The 11334-nt window shown below is 50.2% G+C and overlaps 1 protein-coding gene across 6 annotated transcripts in view; it reads right to left on the reverse strand.

The window, feature by feature from the left end:
• Positions 1 to 7320, reverse strand: part of FGFR2 (fibroblast growth factor receptor 2) — a 100558-nt gene extending 93238 nt beyond the window's left edge. For 2 of the 6 annotated variants that reach the window (XM_072972013.1, XM_072972014.1), the window contains exons 1-2: positions 6838 to 7320; positions 2785 to 3067 (exon numbers count right to left, since the gene is read on the reverse strand). In XM_072972013.1, the coding sequence (XP_072828114.1) occupies positions 2785 to 2950 (166 nt within the window). In that variant the 5' untranslated portion in view covers positions 2951 to 3067; positions 6838 to 7320. The remainder of the gene's footprint in view (positions 1 to 2784; positions 3068 to 6837) is intronic. The other 4 variants (XM_072972016.1, XM_072972012.1, XM_072972017.1 and 1 more) reach the window with 3 other exon arrangements.
• Between the last annotated feature and the right edge of the window lie 4014 nt (positions 7321 to 11334).

Genomic DNA, 11334 nt, shown 5'->3' on the forward strand with positions numbered 1-11334 from the left:
GAGCTTCCAAATTAGCAAACCAAAAAGTCTTCCAAGATAAGGCCGGATGTAACAGGAGGTCAAGGTTGAATTTATTTTAACCAAAGCTATAGTTATATTCACCATGCAAGACAGACAGGGACTGCCGGCCACACATGGACGGGGGACTCTGTCTGTCTCTCTCCAATTCGCCAAGACCACAGCCTAAACTGAAGCCACCCTACTTAGTCTGTTTCCAGTCGTTCAAAACTCCTATTTCTCATCTATAATTAATACCCTCCTAATAATCTCTGACACCAAAGTAAGGTTCTTGCAATGGAAGAACTCGTCTTAGGGCACAAACCAACACCAACGTTGGACTAACAGACAAGGGAAGAGCAGACTCTACAGAAGGCAAACACAGCTGCCTGGAAACACAAAGGGCCTCCTCCGTCAGAGAGAAACTTTCTTCTCAATTGTCTCCAAAACCCTAGATGTTTCTTGACATTGTGGCAACTGACACAGCCAGCCCACAGGAGCGGAAAGATGCATGTGCCCAGCTCCCTGGGAAAAATGATGCTCTCACATAACCCAGGTGCTTATTAGAGGCCAGGCCCTGTTAATTCCAGGCACACTTAAATCTCCCAGCAAGCTCTGGAGGTAGGTTACCTGGAGGCTTCTGAGGATATTAACATTCACTTAACATTAATGAAGAGACCCTGAAGATTGTCTTGGCCAACCCTCAGATGAGGGAAGAAGAAACTGTAGTCCAGGGGTTTGTACGCTTTTCCAAAGCTGCCCCCCTCTGCAGGGTTTTGCACCTTCCACTTTCTTAACACCTCACAATTCTGGATGCAGTCCTCAAAGGAGCTATGAACCCAGAAATATGCACAGAAGGAGATTTGCAAAACATGACCTACCATTTCAGGGAATTCGAGGACCTCCCCTCAACCCCCAAGTGCGGCCACAGATGCCAGGCTCGGAAGACCTACTTCCAGCAATACTCACGTTGTTGGATACGTGTTTTTACACGAAGAACCACTGTGGGGACTTCATCCCTGTCCACTGTTTTTCCCTGCTCTCTGCCGCACCTCTTTCCTCCTGTCTGTACGTGCGTATTTTAAACTCTCTTCAATAATTAAATACGATAAAAAGAAGTCCTCCAGGACCATTTTACACTTTATGTTGAAATAAACTCCCAATAATGCTGCCCCAAAAGTCTAAATGAAAAATGACAGTTTCTTCCTAAGCTGGCCCATTCCTGGGCTCACACTGCAGGAAATCCCAGCCTGGCTGCCTCGGTGTGGCTGGGCCATGCATGCACTCGGGGGAAAACCAGCAATTAGAGAAACATCCATTTTAATTATTAGCAAAATTAAAGAAGTACAGGCATGACTTTCAGAAACCGGGAGTCTTTTCTCTCGCATTAAGCCCTTTAAAAACGCATCACCCCTGCAAACGACCTTGCTTATGTCACAGCACATGTCACAAGGAGGCAGTCCCACGACCAACAGAGCTAGAGCCTGTGAAAGCCTCAGACACAAGTTCCTACCAGATTCCCCTTCCCGGAGACCCAGAAGCTGCTGCAATGTCACCACACCTGTCCATTACAAAGCCTCCGTACAGCTCTGTAAGAAAAAGGGTACCAGCCTCATCTCAGGTCTCCATCTCCGGACTGCTTCTGGTAAGCCGTGCTTCCACGTTAGAAAAAGATCTGCCTTTATCCTTTCATGGCTCAGGGTCTCAGCGGGCGCTCCTCTCAAGGACTCTCATCTCAGATGGGGACACAGCCTTCCTTCCCGTATGGTCCTGGATGGGCTGGCTTCCTCTTCCGTGCAGGGTGCCTTTCCAGAACAGCTGAGCTGACCCCAGACCACTCAGGCCCGTGGAGGGCCCCCAAAGCTCACCAGGCACCAGGTGGGCTCTCAGCAAACAGGTTCATTAAGTGGCGATGAGTGCTGAGATCTGCCGTTTTATTCTCGGATTACCACTCGAAAAATAACTCAGCTACCAATATTCCCTACTGATGACAGATTTCAGGGCTGCACCAAGTCGAGGCTTGGCTACCGCCGTCTCGGAAGGACCTGGGAAAGAGGTTCCAAATCTGCCCAGTGGGATAACCTGGCCCTGTTTAGTGCTCGCAACGGCCGCTGTGCCTTTAAAATTCAGTTTCCAAAGCTGAAACAGCCATGCAAGCCCTGTTAGATCTGGAAGTTCTCACCGATTCGGGAAAAGCCCAGGTACATTTCAAATTGCCCTAAAATAGAATCTGCCTCTCTGTGACTTATGGCTGAAGTCTTATGAATTACAGTGGCTGAAAAGAATGTAATGTGTCGAGCCTCTCTGTGCTGAACTTCAGAAGCTGCTTTTCCTCCTTAGACAATGAAAATAAAATGTCAGCATTTCAGATGTTGGCAATTTCCCCGAGTGGCTCCTTTCGTCAGAAAATAGTAATTCTTTACACTCTCTCCAGTAAGCATGCTACTGCAGGGAGCTGGCGATGGCATTCGTCTACAAGCTCACCTTCCACAGCTCTCCCAGGCACTGGACAGACACACTGCTGCTGCCCCCCTCACCCCACACAGAGAAACGCACACGCCGAGAAACCACCAAACTACACCACTCTGCCTGCGGTGTTACAGCCAAAAACCTTCTCTGCAAAATCTGACTTAGGGGAAGCAGAGAGCCGGCTCTCCCTTACTTTTAGAAAACTCATTTACAACACAAGGGCAGCTGATTCTCAAATGGGCCTTGACCCACGTGCCACTTCCCCAGACAAACCCTGAAACGAACTTGGTACCCTGAAAGTGAAATTAAATAACTTACCTTCCGGCTCCGCCGTGGTATCCTCAACTAAATTGAAGGAGGGCCGGGCCAGGGACAAGGTTGCCATGGTGACCACAACCAGGCAGATGAAGCGACCCCAGCTGACCATGGTTACGGTGCCAATCCCCCGTCCTCTGCCATATCTCCATGTGGACGTTAATCCCATCTGCACACTTCCTCTACCAGCATGGACTGCCAGCAGCAATGCCTTCAGCCTGCGGTGGGCTCGGGAACCAGGGTGCCGCGGCAGCCGCTGCTGGCCTGGCTGCTCCTGCTGCAGCCTCTAGAGGAAAGAGATTTGGCGAGTCAGTGAAATCTTCCCCAAAGCCAATTCATTTCAACCCAGGTGGGTTACACAGGTCTTTTTCATTATCTGTAAATGCCTTCCATCCGCACCTCAGTCCCAGGGGTTCCCACCAGACCGGTCCACGGCATGTACTAGGTTGATCGTTTAAAAAGCCTACTTTTAAGAAACGGAGATAAAAAAACTAGCTACAGGACACAGATACGTGCGGCCACTTCAGCTAGGCGAAGTGTACTCTCTTCTCTTATCCACTGTCACCTCTCCCGCCCTCAAAAAGCAGAAGCAACGTGACCTTAGTTTCAAGGGCAACTACAAAAGCAAGTTAACAATGCTGGGCTGGCATACCCAGCCTCATTAACTTCTCTTAGGCCAACTGGGTTTTAGAGGCGTCTGCTTCTAGGGGCTGGAGCTGAGCAGGTTGCTCCGTCACTGGAGCCCTCAGGAAGAAAGGAGACCAGCAAAATAAAAAGAACCCCAGGACGGCGACCAAAAATTCCCACCAGTTTACACTTGTCAAGATTCATTTTCAAATGCAGAAATGTATTTCAATCTTGCGCCAAGCAGCCACTTACAAAGAATGAATGGAACTGCAGTACATTCAAAGCAGCTGATCCAAAAAGAGATTCAAAGCCTGAATCCCCTTCCCCTGCGAGCAACGGCAGCCCAACCAGTGGGTTAAGAAACAGAGGAGATGCAAACTCTGATGAATAACGCGGGTGTTTATTAATGATGATGACGATGACGCTGACAATAATATGTAAATTATTGTCAAGGTATGTGATTGGGCCAATAACTTTCAATATGCTAACCTATTGGCTAAAATTTCAGAATACAAGTTACAAGAATAGTGCTCAACTGACTATTCCATTCACCCATTTGACCCAAAGGCAAAGAGAATTTTACAAGATTAAGATATTCCAAATAACTTTTTATTGGTTCAGTATTAATTACCAAGTGTAGAACTGAAACGCAGAAAGTTTAGAGAATTTGATTCAAACAATCATAGATTCTGTGAACTATATATGAATGAACCACATTTTCTAGGACTAGGGGTAGGGCTTGGAACCTTTGATATAAAAATCTCTGAACTCCGCAGTTTTTGCATGCAGACTTGATGTTTCAAATTATAATGTAGGATTCCAACACTGTTAAGCCTCCCCAAAGCTACATCAGAAAAACTTTAAGCCTTGACTAAGGATTAAAATGGGCAAAGGAAAAGAGGATGCTGTACCATTTCCAGAAGAAAAAAGACAATGTCTGCTTCAAAGAAAGCACGTGTGAAACGGGGTGATTCACGGCAAAAGCAAGCAGTGTGTGCGCCCACCCTGTGTCTTCAGATTTGCCTGCAGGATGTCTTGGCCAACTATTCTCTCCTTTTAAAAGTTAAGAGCCTCAAAAGATAATTCCATATCTATTTCTACATACGTGTGGGAGGAAAGCACACAAACATTCTCACTGATTTACTAAGTATTTCCAGAATGCATGGGAATTTTCTGTCTCTAACACAACTTCAGGAACAATCTTAAATCCTAGCTGGACAGTGGGCCCCAGGTTCCTTCCCCGGCCCCCTCACTCACCTGTCCCAGCCCAGATGAGCTTCCTTTGCTAGGACAGTGGACCGTGAGTGACTTCAGCTAAATCCCAAGCCATTCACTCATCCCATCAGCGTAACCCAGAAAGTTGAATTTTAGCCATCTCCAGGTCCAGGCCCCGCAGCCCCCACCTCTCCAAATCTCTGGAAACTGGAGGCCTAGGGCAGCAGGTCTGCACAGCTCCTCACCAGGGTGGACAAAAGTACGGAGGGACCTCCTAGGCGGGATAATTAGGTCCCCAGGCTCAGTGTTGGGAACACAGGCCCAGCACGCCGCTGGCGGCCACAATCCCGGCTTCCTGCCTTCAATACCATAATCCTTCCTGGAGTCTGAGCCTCAGTGAAAGCCCCAGCATGTTTATTTTTCCCCTTGAAAGGGAACTCTCTTCTCCGCCAGGGCGCGGGAGGAGTTGTCACCCTCCCTGTGATGGATGGCTCTTCGTGGCCACCCGTTCCCCTGGTCCATTTTCACCTCGGCACAAGCCTGCCCTCAGATAGGCAAAGCGACAAGCGAGCAAGCCTGGCTAGAGAGTGGTCCCTAAGCCAGGTCTGTGCTGGGCTCCTTGGCTTACTAGAACATTCCCGAACCCCCCAGGCTCCAAGAAGTCAAGCCAACAGAGCTCCTACCCCTATGTAGTTGTCTGTCGGCCGGTGGGCTCACCCAGGCCGAGCACTCGGGCACTCTGTTCCCAGGAGATTTCATATCAGCCAAGAGTAGGGGATGCCCAGGTTCCCCAGAGGGCAGATCCACCTCCTGGCTCAGAGCCTCCCTACACTCTCTTCTCCCCAGAGCTGAACAGGGAAGGGAGCTCTCAAGGAGTCAAAATCGGGGGTGCTGGGGATTCTTCAACATACTACAATCTCAAAAATACAAAATACAGGCTGAATCAGGACCACCATCCCTCCCTGGTAAAGCTGGCAAGCCAATGAGAACGTGCAGCAGCTTGGGGAGAAGTCACCACCACCAACCCGGTTTCATTATAGCATTTCTTTCATTTGTTTGCCTGGAATATCGTGGTTTTCTCCTCCTCCTCGGCACTAAAGAACTCAGAGAAATCTGCATTTTAATTGACATTCCAGGGAGAGGGAGAGGGGCGCCTGATTGCTTTTCTATTCAAACTAAACAGGCTTTTCAGATGAAAATGAGTAGAGGCCAGTGAAGATTTACAGGGATTTGGGACCAAGGGGACAATGGGGTTTTAAATGTTGATAGCGTTTCACACCAAACACATAATGGGTGAAAGCAGGTTTGCCTTTAAGGGTAGGTTTTATTGAACTGGGCGAGAGGAAGGAAGGTCCAAAGAAGAGTTTACAGGGAAGCGGGCTGCAAGGGGAGCGGCGGAGGCTCATCGCTCTCAGGCTCGAGCCGGACCCCTGCACCTGGCCCTCTGGCCGCGAGGGTCCGAGCCAGCGCCGGGCTGGGCCCTGGGCTGATTCCCTGGCCCGGCCCCGTCGCTGAAAGAATAAGCGCGCAAGTTAGAACTCGCCTGCGCTTTCGACATCTCCGAGCTGCTGCCGGCAGAGCAGGCAGCGAACTAGAAAAAGTCGGTCCAGTTCGCCCCCTAGCCCCAGCCGCGCTGCGCTCCCTCCTGCGCCGACAGCGGCCGCGGGCTCAGGGCGCCCGGCAATCGCGGAACCGGAGCAGCCCTCTCCCCAAAGGTGCCACCCCCGAGCATCGCCAACCCTACGGAGGTATCGCCGGCCCCACCCCAGCGGCTCCCTCCCGGAAAACAGCCCTCCGCTGGGGCCTGGAAGGGACGGGGCGGGCGCTCCCCGAACCCCGGAACGAGGCACCCCGAATGTGTCCCTCCGAGCCCCGGACTTGCGGAGCTGGCCACCAGTGAGGCAGCACCGCCGCTCGCCGCCAGCTCTGGGGTCGGAGGATCGCGCTGGCCGGAGTTTGACAGGGAGGTGGGTGTCAGGGCCAGAGGCAGATGTCAGCATCTGGATGGGGGTGGGAGAGGAAGAACTTCCCAAAAGCCAGCCGTCAGCACGCACCCAGCTCCCCCATCACCTATGCAGCCAGAGAAAGGACAGGGAACAGCCTCCACAGTGCCAGTCCTCCGCTCGGGGGACGGTGCACCCCGCGTCCCAGGCTCCCAAGACGCCCACCTTCCCGCCCCAAGAGGCTCCCCAAGGCGCCTAACAAGGCGATTACCTTGAATGGCAACGCTCCTTGGCGATCGGTTCTGTCCCCGCGCCTGGCGGGCGTCGGGATGGAACAAGCGACGAGATCTTCCCCAAAAGTGGTCCTTGGGTCCTCGCCCGCGCCAAGGCTCCGAGGCTTCACGCGCACGCCAGGCTGCGGAGGCGCGCGGGCATGACGCCCCTGTTCTGCGCTCGGATTTGGGGAGCGAGAAGAAGAAAGGACTCAGGCTCAGCGTTTCCTCCACCAAACTTTGCTCGCAACTTGCGAACGCTCGGAGCGCGCAGGAAAACGGCGGCCTCGGGGCTCCCGGGGCTCGCGGCCGGGCCCCGCCAGCCTGGAAACGAGTCGCCGCGCCGGGCCAGCAACGCCGCGCGCAGACCCGGCGGCGCCCGAGCTTTGCGGCCGCGCTCGCTGGCTCGTCCGCCGCTCCGCACCCGCCGCCCGCCCGCTCGCTCGGCTCTCCGCGGCGTTCTCCGCTGCCGCCGCCGCCCGCGCCGCCGCCGCCGCCGCCTCCCCCTCTCGGCGGGTCACGCCCCCGCTGAAACCCGAGCCGTTTCCTGGACGGCGGCGCCCGCTCTGCCAATCAGAGCCGCGCGCCCGGCCGCCCCGACTCCGCGCGGCTCCCGACGCCTCCGAACGGCCCTGAGACACCGGCCGGGAAGGCGAGGGACCCGGCCACCACCGGGACGGAGCCAGGCAGCAGCATCCTCTGTGAATAAGGCCCGGTCCCCGCGCACCGGCCCCCCGCCCCCTTCCCTCCCTTGGGAGTTAGCCTGACTGATGGTTTGCCGGGTGGTTGCGTTACGTTGTTTTATTTCAAGTCAAAACAAATGACAGAATGCCTGCTCTACCCCCTGAGAGAGACTTTAAAATGCGTCTACGTGGTATTGGGTGCGGGGGAGGAGGGGCGGGTGGGGAGATGTAATGCAACTGAAACTTTGAGAGAAGAGGAAGCAACTTGGCAATGCTTTCTGGATGTGGCACTTCTCTGTCCTTTAAAACAACAGCAGTGAGAAAAGAAACGAATACTTGTGGAGGCCCTACTATGGGCAGGGCCATACGTCGAATAGATAATCCCTGTTAATCATCACAGCCACCCTGCAGAGTAATATTCCTAATTCTAGTAAGGAAACTGAGGATGAGAGGTTATCTGTCCAGGGTTAAACAGCTGGTTACTGAAGCAGAACCCGACTTTGAATCTGGCTCTGTTAGAAAAAATCCAAAACTTGAGGGGAAAGAAGTGGTGTTTGGTAATATATATTTGGATCAATAAAAAGAAATTTGTAAGATTCTAAAGGCTCAACTCTGCTATAAATAGCTGTATGACCTTGAACAAATCAATTCCTCTCTCTGCATCTTAAGATTCTTCAACTAAATGCCACGCTGTAACTGGTTGAAGTTCATGTTTTCCATTTACCTTTTCCACTAGGCAGTGTCTACGGGATAATTTATTCTTTAATATACTTTCTCTCCTTCGTCACTCTTCCAGCTCCTAAGCAGTGGTGCCTTAAGTCCAAGACAATACAGATAAAAAAAACCTTAATTATTTTTCCTTAGAAAAGGTCATTAAACCCAGAAGTGCTTTTGAGTCCTGAAGATGGATGGAGCAGCAGTACCAAACTGACCTGGGAAATTGACTTTTCCTGCATTTAGAAATGCAGTTGTTCATGGGTCAATGACACTGCACACTTCACAACATTTACAAAAATATTTTTTCAAGGTGCCACATCATTAGAAAATCATTTTTCTTCACGGTACATCTTAGAGAACTTTTATGTAAAATTATCTAAAAGCCAGGAGTAATAAATCCATTGAAATGCTTCAGGCAAATGGCTCTAAAGTTATATTTTGGAAATTTGATAGCAAAAGTAATAGCTTGACTCTGAAGCAAACTTATCAGTCCACATGCTTGGAGGAGGGCTATGTTTTTGGGTCAAATCTTCTAACCTGGCTCAGTTCCAGAACCTTTTAATTCACAGACCCCTCAGCCAGGTGAGCCTCAAACATCCACCACACCTGAGTTGTTCTGACCATATCAATACCTTTCAACTGCTCAGACCAGGAGTCACGAAAAGAGACATGGCTAAGTGTCTGCCTGCTTGGACGGAGGCTGGCACTTACATCTTTATATTCCCCGCCAGTGGGAAACTCGAGTGTCTCAGGGCAGAGTCCTTTCCCATCCTGCAAGGAATCCATCAGCCATTGAAAATGCTGTTAACACATTCTCACATAAATTACTGGTGCAGGAAGCTGTCGTCCCTATCCCCCATTCATCAATGGCTCTATGCACGCCGAATAAAAAGGAAGCCTTCTGCTGAAAATGACAAATAAGAACACCTACTTCAATGTCCAGACACAGTTTGCAGAATTTATTCTTTATGGGGATGAAAAGACACCAATCCATCAAAAGCCCTTATTCCCTGAAGAGTGTCCATTTTTAAGTGAGCAAAGCCCACAACAGCAAAAACTCCTTGGTTTTGAGAAAAGTAAAAGCATATTTGGAATTTAAAAAAAAAAACAATTCTGTCATCATATTTAGGCTTCAAGTGACCTCAGAGGGTCTAGGGAAAGCTTTCACCCCAGTGGAGGCGTCTGAATGAGAAAATAATCTCTTTACAGTTTTTTTCTCTTCCCTCTTCAAGTGGCTGGAACCCCTTTTGTCAATGGCCTCCCGTGAATGGTGTAGCTAATAAGCCTATTAATGAGCTTCCACGGCCGAGTGTGAATAGGTAAATAAGCCCCAATCTGTTGAGGTTCAGGGCCGAGGGCAGAAAAGCCAGCAAGAACTAAAGGTGACAGTTTGACTGAACCAAGAACGCCGGCACCAGGTTTCAGCTGAAAGAACCGCCAGACAAGGCCACATTCACAACCCCTCCACCCCCCGCTGAGGTCCCTTTTCCTCACAATTTTCCCCCCTTTACAAAATTTCTTGAGTAGTCACCCATTTTTTTTTCAAGAGCCCTTGAGATGCCCTTCCTTTTTCACTCTAGTAATGATACATCAATGGAAGGAAGAAAAATGAGGACACCAAAATTCCGATGCCCCATGAGTTTCAAGAAGCAAACTGCTGCTAGCCCATCGGTTCCAGGAAGAGAAAAGGGGAGGGGGTGGGAACCCTGGCTGCCCCAGGCCCCTCTCCTTTATAGATTTGGAATTTCTCTTTTAATAATTTGTTTTTTAACGGGTGGGCTGTTCCCTCACCCAATAGAAAAGTCCGATGAATAAAAAGGCTACTGACATTTAAGTGCTAATGAGCCCTTTTAATGTGGTTCTGAGCGCCCTGTAAAACTATGAATTTCATTCTTTAAGCTACATCTCAATCATGTCTGTAACGTAAAAGCAGCATTCGAAAGGAGAACTACACAATAGTCCAAGGACTGTGGTGAGAGTCATTCATCTTGGTGTGGGGGTGTGGGGAACGGAAAGCTTGGACCCATCTTCAGGGAGCTTATGACATGTGGACTGAAGCAAAATCGTGAATCCCAGCACAGACCATTATCCATGATTCTAAACTTAGAACAGGGCCAGAATCTCAAAGCCAAGACTTCCCTGGAGAAAAACTTAAGTTAACTGAGTTTTCCATTTTCTGAGCTATAAAATTAGGAAAACAATGGTACCTATCTTGTAGCAATTTGCCAGGGTGACGCAAAGCATTAGAAGACTTAAGGTATGACACACATGTAGACCTTTTTATTCAGATGCTCCCCACGATTCCAGAGAAACTCTTTGGCATATGGGAAATGCAATGTGCTTCCTATGATTGTTATTAGCTGTTATTATTATTCTCCCTTCCTATGATTACTGGAAGAATTAAAGTGATTCAGTGAAGAGCTGAGAACCCACTAGCAACACGTGTATATTATTACGAACCTGGCTTTAAGAGTGTCTGGAGGCATCACTGCTGAATTCCCCGTCTCCCCTCCTCCCCAGCTGACAGGCCTGGTGGTGCCCACCCAAGACCCCCCTGAGATGAAATGTGCCGGGAAGGCAGCAAGTCATACAAATGGCCATCCAGTTAGAAGGCTTTACAATGCTCACTGGTACCCACTGCCCAGAAGCAGCCCCCAGGAATGGTGAGGGAGGCAGAGGGGGGAGTGTTGGGTAGAAGACACTTTTAACACTGGTGAACAACTTAAGAAAGAGTTTCTTTGACAACACGGGGAGTATCTGAATAAAAACGGCCACTATGCCCCGCTCCATTGGTTCACTGGATTCCCGAGTGGCTTGAGTAACAGGGGTAGGTCCTCCTAGGGAGGCCAGGCCCAAAGGTGAGGAAGTGTGTATTAAGCCATCCTGTTGACTCCCGAATTTTACAGGGGGGGATATCAGGATGCAGAAAGGGGAAATATGGGCTCAAGGCCATCACACTGGTTAGCAGCAGTGAAACCCAGAAATCTGGTCTCCTGATCAGGATGGGGTTCATTCCAGTGGCCACCAGAGCAAGTCAACCACTTTCCCCTGTTTGTGCCAGGTAATTCAGCTTTTTCTAGGTGATTCAACTCAGTA

Source organism: Vicugna pacos, chromosome 11, assembly GCF_048564905.1.
Source record: "Vicugna pacos chromosome 11, VicPac4, whole genome shotgun sequence".
In the NCBI taxonomy this organism is placed as follows: domain Eukaryota; kingdom Metazoa; phylum Chordata; class Mammalia; order Artiodactyla; family Camelidae; genus Vicugna; species Vicugna pacos.